Source organism: Ambystoma mexicanum, chromosome 1q (assembly GCF_040938575.1).
Source record: "Ambystoma mexicanum isolate Mex_15411 chromosome 1q, UKY_AmexF1_1, whole genome shotgun sequence".
NCBI classification, from domain to species: Eukaryota; Metazoa; Chordata; class Amphibia; order Caudata; family Ambystomatidae; genus Ambystoma; species Ambystoma mexicanum.
The window spans coordinates 1,408,569,975-1,408,596,443 of NC_090922.1; the positions used below are offsets into that span (position 1 = coordinate 1,408,569,975).

Genomic DNA, 26,469 nt, shown 5'->3' on the forward strand with positions numbered 1-26,469 from the left:
ACCAGACAGGATAAGTCTTTATCCTTCTATTTGAAGGAAAGATCATTACTTTACTTTTTGAGATATTCACAGTTAGGCCATTCAAGGCAGCTTAAACTCCAAGAGCAGAGATCATTGCCTGAAGACCCTTCGGAGTGTGGTCCATGAGTATCAGGTCGTCAGCATAGGTTAACCAGCCAATTAGCTCTGTACTCACCTTAACTGGACAGTGACTAGTGTCTAAAATGGCCTGATTCAGGTCCGCCAAATAAAGATTTAAAAGTGTTGTAGCAAGGATACACCCTTGTTTGACACCTCTATTAAGAGTGCATGGCACTGGAAAGTTTGCCTCTTCTGTCTAAACGTATTCTGACCTTAGTGTCATTATGGAGTAGCATTATCATGCTAAGAAGACCAGCAGGGATATTCCACACAACTAGTTTTGCCCATAATCTACGTCTCAAAACTGGCACTAAAATCAATAAAAGCACAATAAACCGCTGACTCTCTTCTCAGTTTTGATTATTCAACGGCAGACACCAAAGTTAAAATATGATGGGAGGTGGAAGATTTTGCACGGAAGCCAGTTTGACATGGACGTAAAATATTATTTACTTCTATCAACTCAGACAATTCCGCCAAGAGTACTCTGGCGAATATCTTGGCTGGAATGTCGAGCATGGCTAGCATACAGTAATTTGATGGACAATTCTGGGGGCCTTTTTTATGGATTGCCAAAATGTGACTCTGAAGCCAAGTACTAGGTAAAGTACCAGTTTTTTCTAGTTCAGTGAATAGAAGATATAAAGCATTTACTGGGTTTCCAATGGGTGTGCTTGACTGGGGTGGTGTTTCTAATGCCAGATGATCTGACCAGTCGAGCAGGATTGGAGAGCTCTGATGGAGGGTGGTCAGGGCAGTGATGATGAGTTCGGTGATATTACCTTTTTAGTTGGGTCTTTCATGTGCTGTGTGAGATTCAGAGTGTTAAGTAGGCAGTCGAGATCTTCCTTCATTGACTTGATTGCTGGGTTGCCAGGAATGTTGAAGTTGCTGAGGGAGACGATGGAATGCATGAGGCACATGGTGGTGACCAAGTCTGTGAAGTCTTCGATGAAGCAGGTGTTTGGCTTTGGTAGTGTGTAGATTAATTCATCTTTTATAAAGCGCCCCACACCGGAGACCAGTCTCCAAGCTTGTGAGCGGGATTCAAACATGCATTGCTCTATGTTGTCCTGCTTCCAAAACAAGCATGTTTCCCATGAGCTATCCTCTCAGCTCAGTTGTTGATGAGGTGAAAAGTTACTCTGTCTGTTGGGGAGAGAAGAACGTGGCAGAAAAGGTTTTCCAAAGAGCCAAAGCTGGCAATGTCTTGTTGGATGCATGACAATGATGCTTTGTAAATAATGGCGATGCCTTCACCCATCTTGTTTGGACTCTCTTGTTGTATAGTTCTGTAGCCATTATGGGTGAGGAAATCTAGGATGTGGTTGGAGGGGGATGTTATCCGGCTCTCAGTAATGAAGATGCCGTACAAGTCATGAGTGGTGTTGAGGTCGGTGAAGTCTGCTGCATGGTTGATTTCTGAGTGAACAATGGTGATGCAATGAATATGTGGATTCTCCCCGGGGGAGATCTTTCTCTTGGGGTCAGGGCAGTGTGTCCACAGTACAATAGTCACCTTGGGTTAGGGATTACCATCCCCTGAGAATGCGGTATAACAAATTCTTCCTCTTTTCCCCAGGGAAACTCTCCTTCTCTCTGCCCAACTAGTGCCAAAATCTTTCATTGTAAAGGCAGCCAACCTAATATATAAAACCTGACTAAAGCACTAGAGAAGATAATTTGCTTTCCCTATGGTTCCAATGCAAGTACTGTGAACAAGACGATGACCAGGATTATAAAGATCACTTCACTGAACTATACTGATTTGATTGGTCCAAGGCAATACAAAATAGCAGAGTGAAAGCAACATGGGGCAAACCATCCTCCAAGGTGGAATCCCGGTAGACGCTGTGCTCTGGGCGAAGGAGCTATTTCGACCGCCGCCCAAGAAACCCTCTGGGCGTCCCAAGGTCTAGGGAGCTGCTGGAGAGAAGAACTGCAACCCGAGAAGGAAACGGTGACTGGCGGAGCAACCGCCGACAAGGAGAAGAGATACCTGAACGCGGCTGAAGACGGAAAGCACTACCCGAGAAAGAAGGAGTGACCGGCGGAGTCGTCGCCGACCCGGGAGAGCACCTGAATGCTACGAGATCCTCGCAACTGAGACCGCCACTCGGAAGACACGAACCACACAAACAGGTATGCGGGCAGATCGAGAGGTGCTCGAGGTCTGGGAGGAATTGGGGGAAAAAACTAAAGATCAGAGGAACTGGGTCCCTGGGAATACCACAGAGAGAAGAACAAGTTACTTCTTACCTTGTAACGTTCTTTTGATGGGATGTTCCTCCGATGTATTCCTTATCTTTGATAATTCGTCTCCAGCTTGCTGGCCTCGGAAATTTTTTCTCTGTAGAGGGCGCTGCGCGTTGACGTCCGCCGAGTCGATGTCCCTCGACAGCCACCGTATCGGCGCCGACATCACCATGCCCATAAATAGCCACGCGCGGCGTCTGTTGCACAGTTCCATTTTGTAGCATAAGATAAGTCATGCCTGAATTGGTTATTGACCTATGAAGGAGCGTAAACTGCAACCACAAGGGAAGTATTACTGCGGGGATGGATGGGAGGGGCGATAAGGAATACATCAGAGGAACATCCCATCGAACCCAGGTAAGAATTAACTTGTTCTTCGAAGGGATTGTGTCCTTCGACGTATTCCTTATCTTTGATAGACTCCCATAGCAGTGGCATGTAATTGTAGGTGGGAGTAATAATGTCATGTATCCCTTAGGAATGAACCGAATGTAATACGGCTTTGCCAAATCTGGTCTCTTGACTAGTGGAGGAATCCAGGTTGTAAAATATTGTGAATGTCTGTGCGGACGACCATGTGGCAGCCGCACATATGTCTCGGACTGGTACCCCTCTTTGGAGGGCCGAAGAGGCTGCGATACCCCTGGTTGAATGAGCCCTAAGATTTTGGGGTGGCTCTTTCCATGCCAGTTTGTAAAATTCCAGAATGGCCAAAATAATCTACCTGGAAATGGTCTGTTTTGTTATGGGTAGTCCCAACTTGTGACCTGAGTATCCTACAAACAGTTGGTCTACTTGCCTAATCCTAGCCAGTCTGCTGATGTAAAAGCTCAGAGCTCGCCTTGGGTCCAGCCTTTGTAGTCTTTCTTCCTCTTTCCCCGGTTGGGGAGGAGGGTAGAACGAAGGTAAGGTAATTTTCTGAGTGATATGAAATTCAGAAACCACCTTTGGGAGGAAATTAGGCTTCACCTGTAGGACACTTTGTCCTTATGGACAATTCTATGGGGGGGGTTTACAAGAGAGAGCTTGTAATTCGCTCACCCTCCTAGCAGATGTTAGTGCTACCAATAGGACAGTTTTAAGAGTGAGAAATCTCAGCGAACAAGAGTGGAGTGGTTCGAATGGAGTACCCATTAGGAAATTTAAGACTAAATTTAAGTCCCATAAGGGAACTTGGAATGGTCTTGGAGGATAAACATTAGTTAATCCCTTGAGAAATTGTATTACTAGATGTAGTTTGAAATACGATGGCTCCTCCGCAGTGCGCTTGAAGATTGAAAGCGCTGCGAGATAGCCTTTTACAGTGCCAACTTGAAGGCCTGAGTTTGCCAAGTAGAGTAGAAACGATAACACCGTTGGTGTACCACATGAAAAAGGGTCGATATTCCCTTCTCTACACCAGCTGCAAAATTTGTTCCAACGGCAGCGGTATAAAAACTTTGTTGCTGGCCTTCTGGCCGAAAGCAACACCTCCATGACGTCATCAGGGAGGTCCCAATCCTTGTACCTCACCTTTTTAGAAGCCAAGCGTGAAGGTTGAGGGTTCTGATGTCTGGATGGAGAACCTGACCTCCCTTCTTTGAGAGAAGATTCTCTTTGAGTGGAAGACGGATTGGAGGACAGATAGACATATCTAGAAGGTCCGGGTACCACGTTCTCCTGGCCCAGTCCGGGGCAATTAGGATCATGGTTTTCCGGAATCTTCTCAACCTCCTGATCATTTGAGGAATAACAGGGACTGGTGGAAACGCGTAAAGGAGTGGGAGCTCCCAGTCTCCTACGAACGCGTCCCCTAGAGCTCCTCTCGGGGGAAATTCCCTTGAACAGAACAGATCACACTTCCTGTTGGTGCTGGTAGTGAACAGATCCACCTGAGGGGTTCCCCAAAGGGTGAAGATCTCTTGAAGGACTTCCTGAGCTAGCTCCCACTCGTGGGAGACAGTGCTCTGCCTGCTCAGAGCGTCCGCTGTCAAGTTCTTCTCTCCGGCTAGGTGGACTGCCGATAGAGAGATTCCTTCCTGAATTGCCCAAAGCCAGAGCTGCATTGCCTCTCTGCACAGTGGCAGTGACCCTGCGCCTCCTCTTTTGTTGAGGTAGTGCATGGCCACCGTGTTGTCCGTCATTATCAGGACATTTCTCCCCTGTACTGATGCCAGGAAAGCTTTCAGCGCTAACCTGATTGCTCTCGGCTCTAATAGGTTGATGTGTAGTCTGGACTCCGATTGAGACCAACGACCGCTGATGGTCAAGTCGTTGGCATGGGCTCCCCACCCCGTGAGTAAGGCGTTTGTGACTACTGTTATCTCCGGCCATGGTTGCCAAAACAGTTCTCCTTTCAAGATGTTCTCTGGATAGGCCCACCATTGAAGGTCGTGGGCTACCTTGTCCGGAATCCGGAGGAGATCTGTCATTCTCCCTGAGAATTGCGACCACTGAGTTCTCAGTGCCCACTGAAGAAATCTCATTCTCAGGCGAGCCTCTGGCACAAGGAAGATGCAGGATGTCATGAGGCCTAGCAACCTCAAAAAGTCGAAGGCTGGGAGACGTTGGGCATTTTGAAACTTGGTGACCATCTGCAGAATATCTTGAGCCCTCACCTCTGGTCGCGAGGCTTTTCCCAGGGAAGTGTCCAGGACCGCTCCAATGAACTGGAGTCTCTGTGATGGTATCATCTGTGACTTCTTTAAATTGAGGGAGAAGCCCAGTTTGTGAAGGAAGTGGCAGACATAATCTAGCTGGATCTAAGCTTGTTCCGAAGATACAGCTCTGATCAGCCAATCGTCCAGGTAGGGGTAGACGTGGATCCCTTCCCTCCTTAGACTCGCAGCCACTACTGACATCAGCTTGGTGAAGACCCTCGGGCAGAGGTGATGGATTGGCACATGGAAATAATAATCCTGAAGGTCCAGAGATACCAGCCAGTCCTGGAGCTGGAGGGCCTGAAGGATCTGAGAGAGAGTTACCATCTTGAACTTGTCCTTCCTGAGGAACTTGTTCAATTCTCGTAAGTCCAGGATGGGTCTGAGTCCTACTGTCAGCGGAATTGATGCCAGTTTGAAGTGACTCGCACATGGCATCTTTGCCATCTTTGATGATGATGTTAAGGAAGGCTTCCCTTTCCTCTCCTTCCGATATGCAGTCAGCCGCTGATGAAGCACACTCCCACAGTGTGTGACTGAACCTGGCGAGCGTACAGGTGGCGTTGATGGACTTCAACGCCATACTACAAGCAGAAAATACTTTTTTTGCCATAGCATCGTACCTTTTGTCATCTCTATCCTGTGGGACAGTAGGGTAAGCGATCTGCTGCTTGATGAAGTTGCCGCTTGAACCACCAGACTCTCTGGAGTCGGGTGTTTTGATAAGTATTCAGGGTCAGCAGCAGCTACCCTATACTTGCCTGACAATCTTTTATTGACTGTATTTGACTGCAAGGATAACCTCAGGAGTTTCTCAATTCGATTAAATCTTCCTTTGCAAGGCTGCATGGAAGGGGACCAAAGGATCCTCCTGTGGACTTTTGTCTAGTATGTCTGTCATGACATCCTGTTGAAAAACAGGTGAAGGCGCAGACCAACCCATGAATTCAATAATCCTTGCCATCAGGGTTTCGGCATGTTCCTCTGGGTCTGGTTTGACAAATTCCACTTCTGGAGAAGTGTCCAGCCCACTTGCCTCATGTAATGATTCATGTAGGTCTTTCAACCTTCTTTCCTCAGAGGTAAAATCCTCTGAAACAGGTAGTGTGGTCCTCTGCAACCCAAAGGTTTCCTGGTCATAATCCTCCCCGTCTTCATAGATTGAAGATAATCCGGGGTACTCTGACCTCGGAAATGGTGTAAATCCCATTTCTAAGGCAGAAGTAGCCAAACTTGTCATTATTGGGCGAGAAAACGTCAATGTCGTCGACGCCGATGTGCCAGGCTTCGAAGGCGCAGAGAAAGGCATTGAGAAAACTGGAAGAGGCCTCGAAGAACTCGAGAGGATCAGGATCGGGATGTCGACGACAGTCTCGGCGTCGTGCCGGAGGCTCTTGGTATCACCGTTGGCTGTGAAGTAGCCGTGGTTTTCTCTTTCATCGGCGTCGATGTCGACGATGGCGTCGATTCGATCGACCGATGCGTCGAAGAACCCTTCGACAACAGTGTCGATGGCGCCGATCCATGCGTCGAAGGGATCTTCGACAACGGCGTCGAAGATGGTGCCTTCTTACCCGATGGCCCGTGGCGTTCTCGGGTGGACTCTTTCGCCGGGTGCAGCGACTCGCGGCGTTTCGAATTTGTGGGTTTTTCACCCGGGGTATCACCCTCAGCTGTCTTCGAGGGGGTCGAGGACACTTTCTCGAAGACGCTTAGCATTTTCTTCCTGAATTCCTCCCACTCAGCCTGGGAGCTGTGTTTTGTGGGGCAGGAGACCCTTTCTGGGGAAGCAGAAGATGACGAGGGAGGGGATCTTCGACGTCTCTTCTTTGAGTGTCTAGATCTCGATGAATGGTGGGAGCTACTTCGAGACCTAGAATGGGAATGCTTTTGACGGCGAGGAGACGAATGCCTCGACTCGGCCGAAGAAACCTTTGAGGAGGTTTTGACTGATTTACCTCTCTTGAGCTTCCCCTTGCGCTCCTTCAAGGCTTTCGCCGTCATGGACATGCAGTCCTCACACTCCGAACAATGGTGCTCGACTCCCAAGCACCACAGGCAGATCCTGTGTGGATCGTTATCGACATTTTCTTACCGCAGTCTCGACATTTTTTTAAGCCGGACCGTGGAGTCGTCGGTTCCGATGAAGAAGCCATCGAGAACGAGTTGGTATTCGAGTAAATATAAGAGGCTTTATCTGACTGAACTGAGCAACAATATTCCGAGGCCCCACGAAGCGCGGAAAAAACGGAACTGAGCAACAGACACCACACGTGGCTATTTATGGGCATGGTGAAGTTGGCGCCGATACGGTGGCTGTCGAGGGACATCGACTCGGCGGACGACGACGCGCAGCGCCCTCTTCAGAGAAAAAATTTCCGAGGCCAGCAAGCTGGAGACGAATGATCAAAGATAAGGAATACGTCGGAGGACACAATCCCTTCGAAAGAATCAAGTATATGCTTGGCAAGAGATTAAACCAAGCCGTACAGAAACATATGTGAGTCTGGGACCCGCACCCATATGAGATACAGAGAATACAATGATCTGAGACCCTTAGAGAAACCGAGCCAGTCCAGAAGGACACATATGCTTGGCAGGAGAGTGAACCAAGATGGTTGCATTGAAGTATACTTGCCTGCAAACTACAGTAGCTTTAAACTACATATCCCAGCAGCACTAGAGCTGCTGAAATAGAAACGACAGGCGCTTCAGCACCGGCGCTTCTGGGAAGGTGCCTTTCAACGCCGGTCCACGGCGGACATCAGCTATCGGCCCTCCACCTTGTCAGTTTTTTGCTCCTCGGCATCGGTGAACAAAGGTAAAAGATGGGATATCTAAATTTTCTGCACTTACTCACTGACGCCAATCGGTTAGAGAATGAACAACTTGTTGAACATTACATCAACACCAGGGAACTGCCGCACCTAGACCCAATACAACCCTCTACACCTAGTGGGATTGATATCATTGAACAACCTGACTACTCCCAGCCCAGATGCCATCAAAATTACATTACTAAATACAAGGTCACTGCAGTGGCGTAACACAAAATGTGGGGGCCCCCCTGCGAGCCATGCTGAGGGGGCACCCCATCTCGGCAACAAATCACAGTCGTGCCACACTCTGGGCCGGCCTAGATTATCACGCTTGCACAATACGCATGAACGTGCTGCTGAAGGGTATGCCGCACACTGTACTAGGAGAAAGATATAAATATGTGTTTTAATGCAATATACAGCACACTTTCTGAGAATAATTGGCCAAAAAGCCAAAGTGTTTGCAATTGTTTTGTAGGGTAACACCAATCCAAGTGTAGACGCGTTATGAAATTACAGTAAAGCATGCCAGGCCACATTTATACAGACCTAGACTGGATGCACAAAAATGCCAGTTGAAGCAATAACACTCATCAAGAAGAGAGCACACATTGAAACCCGGGTCTCTGCTGCCTCGAACAAACTCTTTAAAATCTTCATGGAACTGGTCAATTCAGTTGCGGTCTCCACCTCTCCGGTTCCCTCCCAGGCCCTCTGTATGGCTCTGGCCTCTCACTTCTCAGCTAAAACTCAGGACATCCTGTCCACTATCTCCTCTTCCTCTCCCTCTTCCTCTCTCGGCCCCCCTTTGGCCATCTCTGCCTCTCCTCCTCCTTTCTCCTCTTTCTCTCTGACAACACCTGACAAGGTTTCTAGACAAGTCCGATCCATGAAAGTGTCGTCCAAATAGGTGCTCCCCTGCTCCTCCAGAACCATCAAGGGCCATATTGACACCCTCGCTGCACCTTGGCCAATTTCTGTAATCACTCTATCACCACTGTAACGTTCCCCTCTCCCTTAAGCACTCCCTTGTGCACCCACTCCTCAAGAAGCAGTCTGCCGATCCTACCTGTCTGGCAAACTATCGCCCAATCTCCATCACACCTTTCCTGGGAAATCTCTTGGAAAAAAGCTGGCCATCTCCCAGCTTACTCTCCACGTTGAATCTGTTGGTTGTCTCCATGACCATAAGTCTAGCTTCAGAGCTGCCAGAGGCACGGAAACATCTCTCCAGAATACCTGTGATGATCTGCTCTCTAACCTTGATTCCAGCATTCCTTCTGTTCTAATCCTCCGCGATCTTTCCTCAACTTTCGACACAGTCAACCACGCCATCCTGATCAATCGACTACGTGAGAACCTGGGCATCACGGATCAGGGTCTGGAGTGGCTGACCTCCTTCCCCTTGGACTGTCCCTCCCAGGTGCAACTTGGTCCCTTTTTTTCCATCACCTCTCTTCCTGTGGCATTCCCCAGGGCTATATCCTCTCACCCTGGTTTTTCAACCTCTAGTTGGCCCCTTTGGCCCACCTGATCTCTACCTTCTCCTCTAACTTTCAGTGTTATGCGAATGGCACTCAGCTTTCCTTCAGGCTCTTCTCATCTCTTGCTCATTCCTGACTGTCTATCCGTGATTCAGGATTGGTGGACCTCCAACGATATCGACATTAATGCCATTAAGATGGAGATCCTTCTCATTGGGACCCCTGACACTACTTTCCCTCTCTCACTCTGGCCACCCACCTTGGGCCCTCTTCCTTCGCCTTCTTGCGAGGCAAAAAACCTTTTGTGTCATCTTCGACTCTCTCTTTCTCTCCTCGCATTTCGGACGTCACCAGGAGGTCCCTCTACCTACCAGCTGCTCCTCCTCAAAGGGACTCTTCCCTTTCTCACTTTCTCCCAGAAGCTCACTGTCTCCAGAGCCCTGTTTCTCTCTAGGCTCTTTCTCAAGCTGCCTTCCTCTACTCTCCGCCCTCTGCAACTTATCCAGAACAGGACAGCAAGACTTGTCCTTGGCCACAAGCCCAGGGATCATATCTCTACAGCCCTGAAATCTCTCCACTGGCTCTCGGCGGTTGCAAGAATAAAGTTCAAGGCCCTTTGCATTGTCCACAAGGCTTTCTGGGGTCGGGCCCAGGCTACAACCAACGCTCTCTTCCAAAATAACTTTTTTCTCTAGCCCTTCCACTGGCTACCTCCAAGGGCTAGATGCTTCTTCAGGCAGAGAGTGGGGGTGGTAGATCTCTCTCCTCTGTAGATGCCTCCCTCTGGAATGGCCTCCCAGCCCCTCTCAAACTTTAGCGGACCACCTGATGTCCGGAAGCAGCTCAAAACTTTCCTCTTCTCCTCTGCTTTCTCTCTCTCTCTCCTGCTGACCTACCTGACCTACCTGTCTGCTGTACCGACTGGTTGCTTGGCTACCTTCAGAGTCTCACTGAGTGCAGGCTCTTTCTTGATCAGTCACCCTTGCACTGCCTCCGGGCCTACCATGCACTTAGGGGCTGTAACTGTAACACTACAGTCCCTTGTTCTCCTTGCACTACCCAGAGCTGCACTGTCCTGGCTGCACTTACTCAGAGCATTACAACCCTGTTTCCCCCTCCCCTCTTCCTTGCACTTCCTCCTCCCTTTCCCCTTGCATTTCTCATTCTCGCACTTGCACGATTTGAATGACACAAGGCCTCGTAAGATCATTTGTCTTGTCACTCCCTCTATCTTCACTCCATTGCTTGTCGCGCCAAGAATCACGTGTGTACAGGCGCGTTATAATAGACTTCTATCATATCATTTTATCACAGATGCTCAAAAAAATATACAATGCTGCAGTAAGAAATGGCTAGACTGGCAGCACCCAAATGCCAATCTAGTCAGGTAATTACACTTAGCAGGACTGCTTTATCAGAAATGCGCAGTTAAAAAAAAGTCATACCAAATTGAGGAATAACTAGACTGGCTGCACCAAAATGCCCCTCTAGCCACTAACACCACATATCATGCCTGCTTAGCCTGGACATGGACAACCATTATGATTTATCGCACAATCCCACCTCCCACACATGCCCTCTCCCTCCCATGCCCTACCCCAACCTCCAAAATCAATTCCTTGGCCCAGAATTACCTTAACGTCCCTTCTCCTTGTCCTAGAGCTTACATTTGAGGCTCCTGGCCTCATAGGTAAGTACTGGGATGAGAAAGAGTGGGATTAGGAGTAATGAAGATACAGGTAGCTAAGTCAGGCATTACCTCCATGTACCCCTACCTCATCCCAGTGCTTGTGTATGAGGCAAGTACTGCCTCATACACAATTACAGGGACAAGGAAGAATAGGGCTAGGAGTAATGACGATTACCAATAAGTAATTAAGGCATTAAACACAAGTAGGGTCCTGACAATATTCAGTTGACTGGGCTGCAGCACTCGCCGCCAGTAATTTTGGGCTGTGTTGACTCAACCTGGCTGACCTTCAGAGCAGTTGCCGGACAGAACAGGACACCGATGCTAAACGGCACCTGGGTTAACAAGGGCCAAGCAGTTACTAACGTAAAGCATTTCACTGTTAGTACCTGCATTCAAATGCCAAATCTTTTAGGCAATTGAAATTGTGATGTGTGTTTAGCACTTTCATGGCAGGGAAGTGATTGAAAGTGTAGAAAGGGAACAGGAGAACGTTCATTCTCACAACAGTTCATAGGTGGGTGCTTTCACACTTAAAGGAGAGAGTTAACTGCTTGTATAATTGAAGCTGCACTAGAATAGTCTCATTAAAATGCATAAAGTAGTTAGATGCCCCCACACAAAAAGGTTTGACTCCCCCACCACCCATGAATTTAGCGCCTCCCCCAACATTTGAAGCATCAGCCCCCTGAAATATAGGTTTTGTTGCACCCCTGAGCACAAGCACAAACACCATTCACCATATACACGCATGCACACCAGCCATCCTTACATTTAAGTGTGCACTCTTTCACCGTACACGCACACACGCACTCCCAGTCACCCATACATTTGTGTGCACCCTTTCACCATACACTCAGACACACGTCATGGGGTTGAGGGGAGCCCTATTACTTCAAAAAGAAATTGGGCCTCAGTATAGGTTTGCCGGTCCGGTAACAACGGTACCGGTAAGCTTGCCGGTACTGTTGTTACCAGACCAGCAAACTATGAGTTCTGCTGAAGGGTGCCTTCAGACCCGGCGGGCGTACCGGCACCAGTGAGCAGAGCATGTCGGGTGCACCGGCACCATTATGAATGGTGCTGGTGCATCCGATCTCCTCATTCCCATTGAACCCTATGGGGATCAAATGGGAATGGGGAGCATTTTTTTCCGCCACCCACAATTGCCAATTACCAGGTCCGGCGGGGCCGTAATGACCCGGTAATTGCCCATTCGCGGATGCTGGAAAAAAGCGCAAGTTTGGCGGCAGCCTGGCGGTTTTAACGGCAAGGCTACAGCCAAACTTGTAATGAGGCTGATTGTTTCTTTTTGAAGTCTCTCTGACTTCATAAAGACATTATTTCTGTTACAGAAATAATTTCTTTATGAAGGCAAAGTGATTTTAAAAAAGAAATAAAAAAAAAAAGATTTTGAGAAAAATATTCTTTTTCATTTTTTTTCAAGTGGGGCCCCCAGGACATGTGATAGCGGGGCCCCCCGCACCGCAGGGGCTGCAGGGGCCCCTGTTCCGCCAGTGGGTCACTGAACAAACACGCCCAAAATGTCCATGACTATATCCTCGAAGACAATTTAGATATTCTCTTCCTTACTGAGACCTGGCTACAGGAACCTACAGGCCCGACCATTAGTACAGCAGTTCCTCCCAACTATAGCATTCATTTTGAGAACAGAGTTACAGGAAAGAGAGGCAGAGTAGCCATAATAGCTAGACAAGGCATACAACTTTTCACCTCACCCATCCAATGCCCGGGACGCGAAGTCCTCCATCTCAAACTCACTCCTTCTCAAAACAATTGTATCAATTTCATTGTAATTTATAGACCTCCATCACTTACCTCTGACTTTAAAGATGACCTCTGCCATATCCTAAATAATCCCAAAGGAAAGAACTCAGGCACAGTACTCCTGGGAGATTTAAACAGATGGCGGGGCAACCCTGCCGACAAAGAGGCTATTAGCCTAGAAAAAAATCTTTCCAACATCAACTACTCGATCACTAACAATGGTCCTACCATCAAATCAAACAACCAACTTGATTGGATTGTTACTAATAATGTAAACCTCACAGTAACAAATACACAGCCTTGTATTTGGAGTGATCACCACAAAATCGAAGCCACACTATCTTTGACATTCAAAAAAAACTTACCTTGACAATCTACCTAAAATAATCCAGAGCAGAAACTTTAAGAAAATCACACCAGATATTCTTTCGCAGGGGATCACACACATAATACCACAGACGACGATCCCTGTGATCTTATTATTACTACTTACAATAACCACTTTCTAGAGATTCTAGATAAGAAGGCCCCTCTCAAAAATAAACAAGCTTGCCCCAACTCTAACCACCAAAGTTGGTACACCACGGAACTAGGCACCCTTAAGACAGCCAAAAGGAAACTTGAAAGACAGTGGCTTAAAACCCCTACAGAACTAAATAAAGATAAATGGAAGAAATCTGACACTCTCTACAGAACTAAAATAATTGAAACAAAGAAAAACTACTACAACGAACAAATCAATGGCGCATCCAATTCCACGGGAAAACTGTTCCAAATTCTAAAAACCTTCGAAAAGCCGCCCACCCTCACCCCACCCTTTCAGCCAATGGATTGTGAAAAAGTTCAAACTGCTTTTTCACAAAAGATTCTAAAAGCTAGAGACACCATCTTAAACTGTAAGTTATAGATACTCTTCCTAACAAGGCTGACCCCGAAATCAAAGTACCCAAATTTCACTTTACACCAATTACACCTGAAACCATGTTAAATACCCTCTCCAACATGAACTGCACCTCATGCCCCGAAAACATACTACCCCCTAAATTCATACTAGACAACGCAGGAACGTTCTCACCCTTTCTATGTGGCATGGCAAACTTGTCATTTAGAGACCGGTACGTTCCCACCGGTATAAAAACAGTAACAGTCACACCATTGGTGAAAAAGCCTGGTCTGCACCAGCAAAATCCGGCCAATCTTTGACCCATCACAAATTGCAATTTTCTCTTGAAGATCCTCGACAAAATAGGTATGCACCAACTTCAAGGGTACGTAGACAAGCACAATTTATTACACTCCCAGCAATCAGGATTTAGAAGTGCACATAGCACAGAATCAGCACTACTCTGTCTTCAATCCAAAATGCTGAAAATCCTTGATAAAGGAAAGGCCAGCCTGCTCATTCTATTGGACCTCTCGGCAGCATTCGATTTATTAGATCATGGGAAGCTCCTAGTGGCCCTGGGAAAAGCAGGAAACTGCGCTGATGAAGCCATTGAATGGATATCCTCCTTTCTGGAGGACAGAAATTCTAAAATTACTTGGGGCGGACATTCCACTAGTTCGAACCCTGTGGACTGTGGCGTCCCACAGGGAGCCAGCTTCTCCCCTCTCCTCTTTAATCTATACATTCGTTGCCTCTGCGCCCTCCTTTCACAGTTAGGGATTTATTTCACTAACTTCGCAGACGACACACAATTGATCATAGAACTCTGTGGAGACCATGTTACAGACAATAACAGACTGTCAGCCTTCTATAACACCATAGAGAGTTGGATGAAGGCTCACTGGATGTGCTTGAATGGTTCAAAAACAGAACTTATGACATTTGGATCCAAGAAAGCCCTATCCAATCTAGGCCCAGCCTATTCTACATTCAACATTAAAGACTCCAACATCACAGTCACAAACAAAGTCAAAACACTCGGCATATACCTGCAATCCTCATTAGGAGCAGAGGCACAGGTCTCATACCTCAAAAGAAATTGCCAGTATTACCAGAGATTATTACGCCGCATTAGGCCTTACCTTAACACCAAAAATAGCGCCACCATCGCTAGAGCCACTATCCTGTCCCGACTCGATTATGGGAATGTATTGATGCTTGGGTCTAGTAACAACTGCATTAAACAATGCCAAATAATTCAACATTACGCTGTCAGATCCATCACCGGGAAACCCAAGCGCAACCATATCACCCAAGACAGAATCGGCCTTCATTAGTTTGCCATAGAGGAGCGCATCAAATTCAAATCCTTGACGCTAGTTCACCGCTGCCTACACGGCACGGCCCCATCATATCTCAAAAAGGAATTCAATTGGTACGAACCAAGCCGATGTTTAAGATCAGCTAAACAAGGGCTACTCAAAGCTGCCCATACCAGAGTAAAAGCCACTGGACTCGGGAGGGCTTTTCCCACCAAGGCATTTGCTCTCTGGAACGAGCTTCCGGGCAACCTTAGATTGGAAAGTAGCTACTTTTCGTTTAGAAAGCAGCTGAAAACATTACTTTTTCGGTACGTTGTTACATACTCAGCTTTGGACTCATATTGAGTCCATCTCTTCTCTGTTTTATGTAGTCCCGTGATCTCTTCTCCTTCGTGTTTCTGTTGCGCCCTGATGCTTGCGAGCTGCAATGCGTTATAAATATATAAATAAATAAATAATTCATCATTGTTAGTCTGGGACTCACACCCATATGACGGTCTGAGAGTAAAGTGAAGAGCATTCAAGGAGATACAGGGTCTGGGATGAAAGAAGAGGAAAAGAGAAGTTTAACAGTGACTATCCGTTATAAAGCTGGAAACGTCCGCTGTGCATCTAAAGTAAAAGAAACTACATAAGGAGGAGACAAGCTCATAGCTCATTAATCTTGGTCGATTCCAGCGATTCTGCAGAAAAATCCATGCTATTAGTCCCTATTGCTAGGCTTTCCACTCGATTATTTAAATCTTTGTCTCCTACTTTCTTTTTCATATGGTCTCTAATATCATGTGATTTATTTTGGCTTACCCTCAAGTTCAAAGAGACCATTGTCATTTTCTCTTAAAGTACAATGTATACTCTCACTCACATATATATCCTTATCTTTCCCTTTCACCTGCCCCTTGACCTTTCCTTTAATTTGTTATTCTTTTTATCAGAACTTCCTCTTCTCTTTGTGTCCCTGACAGATGGCTCCTTTTCACCCCCTCTTTTATCTTCCTTCACAATAGTTATCTTCTTCTTGTCCTTTTTAGATCTTCTACTGGCTACACTATCAATTACTACTTCTATGACTCAAGTTTCATTCTATGTTACTTTTGATACTATCAAAGGTCCTACTTCAGTGTTTCCCTTACTTTCAGCTTCAAAGGTAGGGCCTGCTTCACTAACCATAATTATGCTGGAATTGCCTAACTCAGTGTTGTTTTTATTTAAGGCTGTGTCATCCGCAGTCTTCATGTACTGCAACCAAACTCTTGAGAACCAAGTGATGGGCTCCCGGAGTAGCTGGGGCAGGAGCGGAAAAGCTGCGTGGCGTATGACTCATTCTGCGGCTTGTACGTAAAACTATGTGGACATACTTAAGTCTTATCGATTAGATTCCCCACAAACGTCCTCTTCTTTTTCTCCTTCAAACGATAATTGTCCATTGGGAACAGAGATAGATTTTCCCAAGTTAGCGTGCATGGCATTAAGAACTTTCACCTGTTTGGGAAAAACTCCAGCAGCGCTCAGCACTCCAGAAAAACCAGCAAAGAGACAACAGTTAGGGCGATCTAGCTGTAACATTGTAAGCCTACATTTTAGGGAAGTAACTGAACCGTTTTTGGCTTCTAGGGTACGGTTTGACAAAGCGATGCTAAATTTGTAATGAGCAAAGTAGGTGCAATTTTTGGTCTACATTTTAGGGAAGGTTTAATCTCCAAATCGACATTTGTACATGACGGTGCGCAATATAAATACCTTTAACATTAACATGTCCCTGGTCATACTGTTGAGATCATGAAGTGGTATTTTGTAGTTTAGTTTCTCATGCCAGCCACAGATGCTTCAGCTACAATAGGGTGCTCAATAGGCTGCCCCTCTGCCTCATGATTAATGAGGGGGATTTTGTAAATGTTTCAACATTTACAACAGAGGTATTCAAACCCGCCTCCAGAGTAGTAGTTGTTCTTAACTTTTCCTCAATTACTGGCCCCTGTGAATTTTGCGACACCGCCATTTATGCAAGTCCTTTTAGACTTCTCAAATCATAGGCCATTAAACAGAGAGTCTCACCTATTGACAGCAGTGTAGCTCTTCATCAGACCATAATGTCTTGGTCAATGAGGCAGGGTTTCCTTCTGTACCTCCTGACTGAGTTGCCCGGACTGCCAAGACTACCCACACTTGGGGGGATCACACTTTGCGTGAGCGCCGAGATTTATCGCTTATGGCGCCTTGATTACTGATCGTGCCACGCCTCCTCTTCACCGGAGTCTTAGAGCTCAGAAGAAACTGGCGGCATACGTAAAACATTTTCTTAATACAACATGTTTGATCATGCAGGGACATTGATCCATTTAGTTGCCAACTATGGTGTACAGTTTAGATTTGTGGAAATTAAGTCTCCGTTTATGGAGCATTCCGGAGTCCATAATAGGACAACTTTGAACATCAAGTACAAGGCTAATGGTTTGGTTAAGAGTTTGATTTACAGCAGGATGCATGCAGTTGATTTACTGCAATGGCTGTAGTTGGCAGGCGATGCTGGAGAAGGCCTCGCATATAATCACTGCACGGTTTCCTTTTGTGATGTTAAGAAGGAAGGTTCCAGTATATAAGTTGATGTGGTGCCAAATAATGTGATGACAACAGAAAATACAAGGCCACACCATCACTCTAGGTTTAAGATTAAAAGTCCTAATTCAGTCTGCCGAGTAGTGAAGTGTGAACTGCTAGGCAATGCTGTACTGCTATTGGAGGCTGAGCATGATTTCAGGGTAATCTCTGATGTGCAAGTTGGGAGAAGTCGAGGAAGGAGGCTCATTGAGTCTGAAGGCCAGGACTACCAAAGACTTACAGAATGAATGAGTGATCGCAGAATGGAAATAACTTTGGCCCATGCTATCTCTAGCTACAGCAGAATCTTACCTCCTTGTATTTTCAATGCGATGGAACATTAACAATTGTATACACTCTTCACTGACTTCCATTGTTATACTCAGTGTGTTTGAAGACACATTGGCCCATCAGCTCTTGTAGACCTCCTTTCACCCTTGTGCAGCATTACCACTCATCTGTCCTTTTCAATCCTCCCCCCAGAATTGTTGGACCCACACGCCTATGCCTGTTCTTGGCTGCAACCTGCTAGGACAGACCATTTTCTCTTTGTTTCTGTAAAGAATTGGAAACCTGGATATTCTCTACTGTTTTGAAAATTCCACTTAATACATTCTGCTCTTGGATAATACCAGGAGATATCGATGAGTGTGCACTGTACAGTGTAATATACACCTCTGCATGCATTGTATGATCAGCTACTGCATCAGTTTTATGACTTGTGTAGGTTTTACTTTTTCAAATACGTTGGGTTATCTTTAACCTTTTGAATATGTGTCAAATAAATGTTCTGTATTGTCAGATTCCAATAAGTTAAACTAAATTATAAATAGTTAAAGTATTTGTTTGTACTTCAGAATCCTGGGGTTGTTCCAGCCTCCATCCTTTCCCTCTCTCTGGCGGAGCTGACTAGGAAGCTGCAGGATGGATCCGTGTCTCCTGAGAGTGCTGTCTACACCTACATGGGAAAGGTGAGTCAATATGATGTCCATATTGTATTCATCCTGTGAATGTTATCATCTAAGGATATCTGTACAATGGGATCTGGCAGTGCGCACAGTCCCATGACTCCTCTCAGACCCACCTTTTTGAAAATTCAGCAAAGTACCTATTTTTCCCCAATGAAGATGCAGGACAGCAGACCTCCTCCCTACCTAATGCAGCATCCAAACTCACAGCCCTTTTATCCCGCAATCCCAACCTAGAGGCTGTCTCTTTCTTCTTGTTAGGATTTCATGGAGTGGTTTCTATCAGGTGTGGCAATAGACACCCTTGCTTGTTTTTATCTGCAATCTTATCACCTGTCAAAATTAGTGTATATGGATCCCGGTTACAAACAGAACTTTAATGTTAGGGTGAGTATTTTGAAATAATAAATGAGCACCAGGCCTAGTTTGCATTATATACGTAGTGATTCAAGAATACAACCCTTTTATCAGACATATCAATCCACTATAATGGTCTGTGGCCATTCTTATGTTTCTACAATTCTTTTGGATTTCATGCAAAGCAGCAGTTGACCTTCTTTGATGCGATGCGATTCCTTTCCATTTTCTCATAGGGGATTTCAAAATAACGCGAGTGGAGTATACCAGTCTGTCCATCTTGGAATTATAGACTTACATAAGAAAACCATTTGTAATATGTTTTTAATGAAGTTTGATAATGTGCTATGCTCAGTAGATTCTTATTATAAAATAAATGTTGAAAATATCTAGTTTACAACTTTAGTACAATTTAAATCATTATTTTGCTAAGAATACACACCATTTTTCTCTCACAAAGCTTTCTTCCTACCTGGTTCATGGACAGATTAAAACCAATGATTTGTTATGTAAGAATCAAGGCAATATTTAATTCTGTGTGCTGACCACTGAGTAGTTGGTAGTGCTATCTAACCTTCACATTTGGTACAGTGTGCATAAACTGGCAAAATAAACATATACCACTAGCAGTACCACCCGGTGTTGCCCGCGTCGGTAGCTGACATGCACGTGGTTGTCTGCTATAGCCTTCTGTATGTTTTATTGTGTCATAACTTCCTATTTTTGAACAATTGCAAAATCGGCACTCCCAAAAACACCTATACTGATAGCACAAGGCCAGAGCCTGCTGCATTATTGGGGTGTGGGGGGATTCCCAAAATGTATGGTTTATACTATAGATGAAAAAGATTGCTCACGCCTACAGCCCAAACAGCTGGAAGTATTTTCACCAAATTTGCGACAGGAGCGGTGGTGTAAATCCGTCTAGTAGTTTTATATAAAAAGACTAAAACGTGGGTAAAAGAAATTATTGCTATCTGCGTTCGGTTCGTGGACTCACTTCTCTGTTTGGAACGCGGACAGGCTCCCGATTGGACCAGAAGGCGGCGTGAGGTCCGCCGACATTGAACGTGCCTGCTGATTGGATGGTGAAAATCGTGAGGTGCGTCAGATTTTTGGATTTTGGGGTTAGAAGCAAGGGCCTCTAAATCCAGCAAGTCCTTTTTTTCACATGGGCAGAGTTTACAACTAGTAAATAAGAGGATGTTCCAATCCGTCGCAAATGTCGGATAAGACTGCTAACCCTGCAAGGGAGGCATCTGTTTGTAATACAAACTCCTTTAAGAAATCTACTACCTTTAGGATCGGGTTCTGGCACAGGGTTTGTTTTAGGTTGTTGTAACATATATCGTCAGTCCGTTTGAATTTTCTGGGGTTCAGCATTCTTTAATTTGTCTGTCAGCCTAGCTGTCCTGTCTGAGAAGTTAGGGATAAACCTACGGTAATAAACCGATTAACCTTAAGATTGCTCTGAGATCTCTTAGTTTTAAGCATAGGGATATCTAGTACAGCCTTCACTTTCTTGCGTTGAGGTTGGATAATACCATTCCCTACAAAGAAGCGGAGGTATTTCACGGCTTATTGGGCCGGCTTGCATTTAGATGGATTGGCAGTTAGGCCGGCTTCTCCGAGGGCTCTCATAATAGAAAAGATGGTCTTCTCAGGTTTTACTATCAATCTCGCTAATATAAGCTCCACAGAAATTAGCGTAGGGGTAATATTCTGTCCATAAGTCACTGGAAAGTGGTGGGGTCCCTGTGTAAGCCAAGAGGGAGAAATTCGAACTGGAACAGTCGTAGGGGTGTTGAAAAAGCTGTCTTTTCCTTATCCGGTCCATGCACTAGGACCTGCCAGTATCCCTTCGTTAAGTCTAGGGTTGATAGCAAGGGTGGCGTTTCTGAGTTTATCAATCAATTCGCCGATGCATGGCATGGGATAGGCATCGAAATACAAAATGGCTTTAACTTGGAGGAAGTCTATGTGAAACCTCCAGGAATGGTCAAGTTTTGTGACCAATACTGTAGGGTAGGACCATGGGCTTGAAGAGGGTTCGATAATATTTGCTCTTAGCATTTTATTTACTTCCTCAACCACAATCTGTTTACGGGCTTCCGTGAGTCTATATGGTTTCAGATGGGCCACTTTCCCTTTAGGTGTTTTACTATAGTGATAAGTGCCTTTCACTCTTCCTGGTTTCTCAGAGAATACATTGGGACATTTTATAACTAAATCCTTTAAATCTTCTTGTTGTTGATTAGATAGCTCTTGAGGAATTAAGTTATCTATTTCTTATGGTACCAAACAGGATAGTATCGTGACATTGGTGGCAGAAGGATTTTCCTTCCACACTTTAAAAAGATATACGTGGTATAGATGGGTCTTTTGTTTCCTGTCAGGTTGGGCTACCTTATAAGTACAGGTTCCTGTTTGTTCCAATATTTCATATGGCCCAGGCAAGAGGCTCAATACTTTTTATCATGCGGAAAACGATCTTAGCTTTACCTTTTTGTCATCGGTGGTCATTTGTTGTGCTTGGGCTTTTTCCATATGAGTATACATACGCTGGCGGATAGCTCAGCGGCAACATGCTCGTCTTGGAAGCAAGATGACACGGAGCAACACAGGTTCGATCCCCGGGTCCACGCTTAGAAACCCCTGGGTATTAAGCACATTATAAATAACCAATCATATCATACCCAAGATTTCAAATGAGTTTCATATGTTCTCGCAATCTGGAGCGGTTTGAGAAAGGGGAATGGGCGCCTCTTCTCTTTTTTCCCAGGTCTCCTGGACCATGTCCAGGACATCTCTAGGTTCTCTTCCATAAAGTAGTTTAAAAGAAGTGAATCAGTGACAGCTAGGGGGCACGGAGAAGATAGCTGCATAGACGTGTAGCTCCCGCTTCCACCGGCAACAAAGGGATGAGATGGTGCACTTCTAACTGGAAAATATAAATATACCAGCACATGAAAGTAAGCAGTGGCGCATGGAGCTTGAAGAACTATAATTAAGTGAGGAACAGCGAGCTACGTGATACAAATATTTGGGTGAAGTGATGGCGAGCCTTCGAGCAGATGCAGTGGCGACGTGCCTGAGTCTCGTAACAGACGGAGCAGTGCACTGGTGCTGCGTGTCACCCAGGTAGTCCGGCGGCACAACTCGCAGTGAGGAGAGGGACTGAAGGCCCAGACGAAGATCCACAGGAACACAGACAGAGCACTGGATGCCAGCACACGTGAAGGGAGCTGGAGAAGAGTCCCGAACACAAGCACCCCGGTGAGGGGTGCTGTGGGAAAAGCCGACAGGAGAAGTACCGGGTTCTGCGGCAGCACGCAAGGCGAGAACGCAGAAAAGAGGAGGAGGTAAGGAGCAGAGTGTGGCGAGCCAGGGAAGCAGAGAGGACCAGCACAGGTGAGGGGAGAGACCAGCTGGGCGGGGGAAATACACTGAATGTGGGCCGTGGCGGGCCAGATCCCACCGCAACGACCTTCCCCACACTCAACCGGCAAAGGAGAAGCAGAGGCTGTGGCAGGGGAACGGGATAGTGGCTGCGGGCCGTAGCAGCGCTGTGGACACTCGACACTGCTGAAAAAAGCTCCCAGAGCCACGCACAGATTAGAAGGGAGGCGGGGGCTCCCTTGGGGGTACCGCAATGTACAGAGAGAAAGAAGGGGGACACACTGTGCGGAACATACCCCCACCAAGGCCTAAGGAGGGAGAATCACACGGGGCGCAGGAGCCCACAAGGTTGATGAGGCAGACAGAAGCAAGGTAGGTGAAGGAAGAGACGCAGCGGAGAGGCCTAGGTGTACGCCGGAGCGCCCAAGACGGGAAAAGAACACTTGGTGAAAAACAGTGTGGATAGGGGGCCCTCACCAGTGCCTCCTGGTCCCGGAGTCAACCTTTACCCAAATAAAGTACGGCAGCAGGCTGGAGAAGCCCAGAGAGAGGCAGGGAACCCAATTAACCAACCAGACAAGGGCCAAAATTCCAATCAGAAGACAGCTAGTCAAGGAGCCTGGAGCACGGAGGTGATGTGTAGAGGGGGAGCGGCAGTAACCTCGAGGAAGCTGGGGCCCGTGGACTTAATAAGTTACGCATCCCACATAGAGAATTGGAGGCACATTAAACACTGGAGGCTACCCCACAGCTATAACAACCAAACAAGAGGATAAGGGACCAGGCTGAAAAGCTTGTAAGCAAAGAACCAGTGGCACAATAAGTAGCCGCCAGACAGACCGGAGTACAGCCGTGTTGCCACAAGCAGGAACATGTAATGAGGACAGCACAACTCTACTGGATCAGCTAAGGATGATGGAGCCATCGAAGAGAGAAGGGAGGAATAACGAAGGTGGGGCGGATTGGAGGAGCACAGAAAAGGGGAGAGAACATGAGGCGCGTGGAGCCATGACAGAAACAGGACAGGAGGGGAAGAGAGGAGGAGGTTTGAAAAAGAGAAAGGGGGGAATAAGTGGCCGCAGAAGAGATTAGAGAGGGCCCCCGGAACAGAACAGAATGGAAAAGGGATTAACATGGACAGTGTGACCCCCCCCCAACCAGGGAAAACAGTAGGGGCAGCGAGGAAGGCACTAGAGATAAGAATGATGACAGAGGTAGACCTTTTTTCGACGGAGGAGGATTCAGGGCATATACTGATGGAAATCAAGGCTCTCAGGGGTGATATACAGGCCTTGCTTACTGACCTAACTAGTGGAATGACAACATAAGAAAGCAAAGTGGAGGGCCTAGAGCATAAACGACTGAATGCGGACTTGGTTGAAATGAGGCTTGACGCCAGAATGACAGAGCTGGAGCTTCGGGAAGAGGAAGTGATGCTGAAAAGGGATGACTTAGAAAACAGAGAAAGACGGAGCAACATAAGGATACTGGGCTTGAAGAAAATGATGCGAGAAACCCTGAGGCAAGTGGAGGAGAAGTTACAGGCCCTGGTGCATCACCTGTTCGAGGCAGATGGGGAAAACAGGTGCAACTAGAAAGGGGCGCACAGAGGAGGTAAACCATACGGGAGTGGCGCCCTCTCCATAGAAGCAAAGTTCCTGAGCTATAAAGACAAGACAGAGGTGGTAAATAGGGCAAAGCAGCGAAGGGAACTGAACTTTGAAGGCTCCAAGGTGACGATATATCAAGATTTGTCCAACCTCACTCTTTCTAGATGCAGAGACTGTAGGCCCCTCCCAAAGTGGCTCCAAGAGAAAGGTATCAGATACAGGTGGGGATACCAGTTCTCGCTGCAATATGAGGCAGACTCAGTGGACTACTGTATAACCGCAGCGGAAGAGGCAGAGCAAGCTCTAAGTCATCTCACGGCGGGCGCTGAGACGGAATTAAGGTGCCCTGACAGACCAAGTACGAGCAGGGATAGACCAAGCACAGTACCTGGTTCGCAGAGGAAGAGGAGAGGACAAACGAGTAGAAAATACAAGCGACTGAATGGACCATCGCCACACAAGACACCTAAAATGCCAGAACAACAGCAGGAGAATAACTCGAAAGACAGTATGAAAGAAGAAGGGACAATTTTAATTCCAGAAGGAAGGTACACGTACGAATATGGATTGCTGGAGGGAGGCACATATCTCCACTCCAAGGTGGCTCTCGGTGGGAGAGAGGGCACCTCTAAGACTCTTAATGAACTCAAGTTACAGTTGCAAACAGTTATAATGTTCTTGTAGGGTTTTTGTAATTGGTATGGCACTGGGGAAAACAGCAGCTACAAGGCCCAAAAACAAGGGGGAAGGAGGAAAGGGCAGAGTCGCAGGCTAGGCTAATGAGGAAGAGGTGGGCAAAGTGGTGCATTCGAAATGGGGAGAGGTGAAGCTAATTGGGTGTCTGGTTGTGGGTACGCTGAACATAAAAGGTCTAACCTCCCCGAGGAAGTGATCTCTGGTCACCAGAGAATTTCATAAACCATTCCTGGACATGCTCTTCCTGCAGGAAATGCGCTTAATTCAAGGGGAAGAGCGGACGTTAAAAGGGATCAGGGATAGGACAGGTCCACTGGGCATCAGGGAACTCCGAGGGGGGGCAGGGTGTCGGAATTGTATTACACAGACAATGCATATTACGGGAATGTGCAGCCATCACTTTGCTGGAAGGAAGGTTGTTGATATTATGAGAGACTATGGAAGTGGCGAGAGTGCTTCTGGCAGCGGTGTATGCACCCAATCAGGGACAAGTGCACTTTATATCTAGTGCGCTCAATGCGATACAGGAGTTGGAGGCCGACTTGTACATCATTGGGGGGGATTTTAACTCCTCAGCGAATGAAACATGGGACAGAAGAGCGTGACGTGCCGGGGGAAGGAGAGGACAGGCTGGGGTGCCTGGGACGGGCAATTGAGACAAGTGGCCTAGTAGATGTGTGGAGACAGCACCCGCGGGTGGACGGATATACCTTTTTCTCAGCCCCACACAAAACATACACTAAGATTGATTACCTACTTCTTAACAGGGATCAGGGGACAAGGGTGATGGGAAGCGAAATTAGGCCAATGGGTTGGACCGACCATGACCTGGTGCTCATGACCTTAGATATAAGAGGACTTCAGAGGCCGGATAGTAGCTGGCGCAGTAAATAAACTCTCTGGAAGGACCCCCTCTTTGCGGACCAACTGGCCAAGGCGATCAGTGAATACTTTGAGCTAAACGACACTGGGGAAGTGAGTACAGGAGTGGTCTGGAACGCTGTGAAGGAAACCTGGAGAGGGCTACTGATCAGAGAGAGCTACTGATCAGAGAGGGGGCGAGGTGTAAAAGGGAAAGGAATCTGAGGGAGGAGAGGTTGAGGAAAGAAATAGTGGAAGGAGAGGAGAGGATGTATGATACGGTAGGGAACACAGACGAGATTAGAGAAGAGATACTCACCAAGAGAGCAGAGCTGAAAGCACTGGGGATGGGGGACACCATGTAGAAATTGAGGTATCTCAAACAGAAATATTATGAAAAAGGGGACAAGGCAGACTCACTACTGGCAGTGAGACTCCGGGCACAGAGGGCGGAAAGATGGGTGTCCAATCTAGAAGACTCCACAGGGGACACTCGGGCCGCACCAAAGGAGATAGCAGAAGGTTTCATGCAATACTATGAGAAGCTTTATAAACCTGAACTCTCAGTGGGGAAACTGCTGTGAGAGAATGTCTAAGTGAGGTGGACATGATTAAGCTCACGGACCCAGAGGGGAAAAATTTAGAGAGCCCAATAACATCAGAGGAGCTGCAGGAGGCGATTGTGCGCCATTCGAATGGCAAGGCCCAATCGGAGGACGCATACACTATGCAGGGGTCCTGTCTCGACACATGGTAAAATTGTATAACCACATCCTAGAAATGGGGGAGGCTCCAGCCACTTTCAGTAAGGCATTAATATCAGTAATCCCAAAGGAAGGAAGTGACCAGCCCAATGTTCATCATATCGCCCCATCTCGCTCCTGAATGTGGACGAGAACATATTTACGTGAATCTTAGCGATACGCTTTGAAGAGAAACTGCCCCGAATCATCCA

At 46.7% G+C, this 26,469-nt stretch overlaps 1 protein-coding gene across 2 annotated transcripts in view; it reads left to right on the forward strand.

Moving 5' to 3' along the window:
* Positions 1 to 26,469, forward strand: part of LOC138548445 (vitamin D3 hydroxylase-associated protein-like) — a 726,529-nt gene that overhangs the window by 94,350 nt on the left and 605,710 nt on the right. For both annotated transcript variants that reach the window (XM_069642277.1, XM_069642276.1), the window contains exon 2: positions 18,481 to 18,594. In XM_069642277.1, coding sequence (XP_069498378.1) covers positions 18,481 to 18,594 — 114 coding nt within the window. The remainder of the gene's footprint in view (positions 1 to 18,480; positions 18,595 to 26,469) is intronic.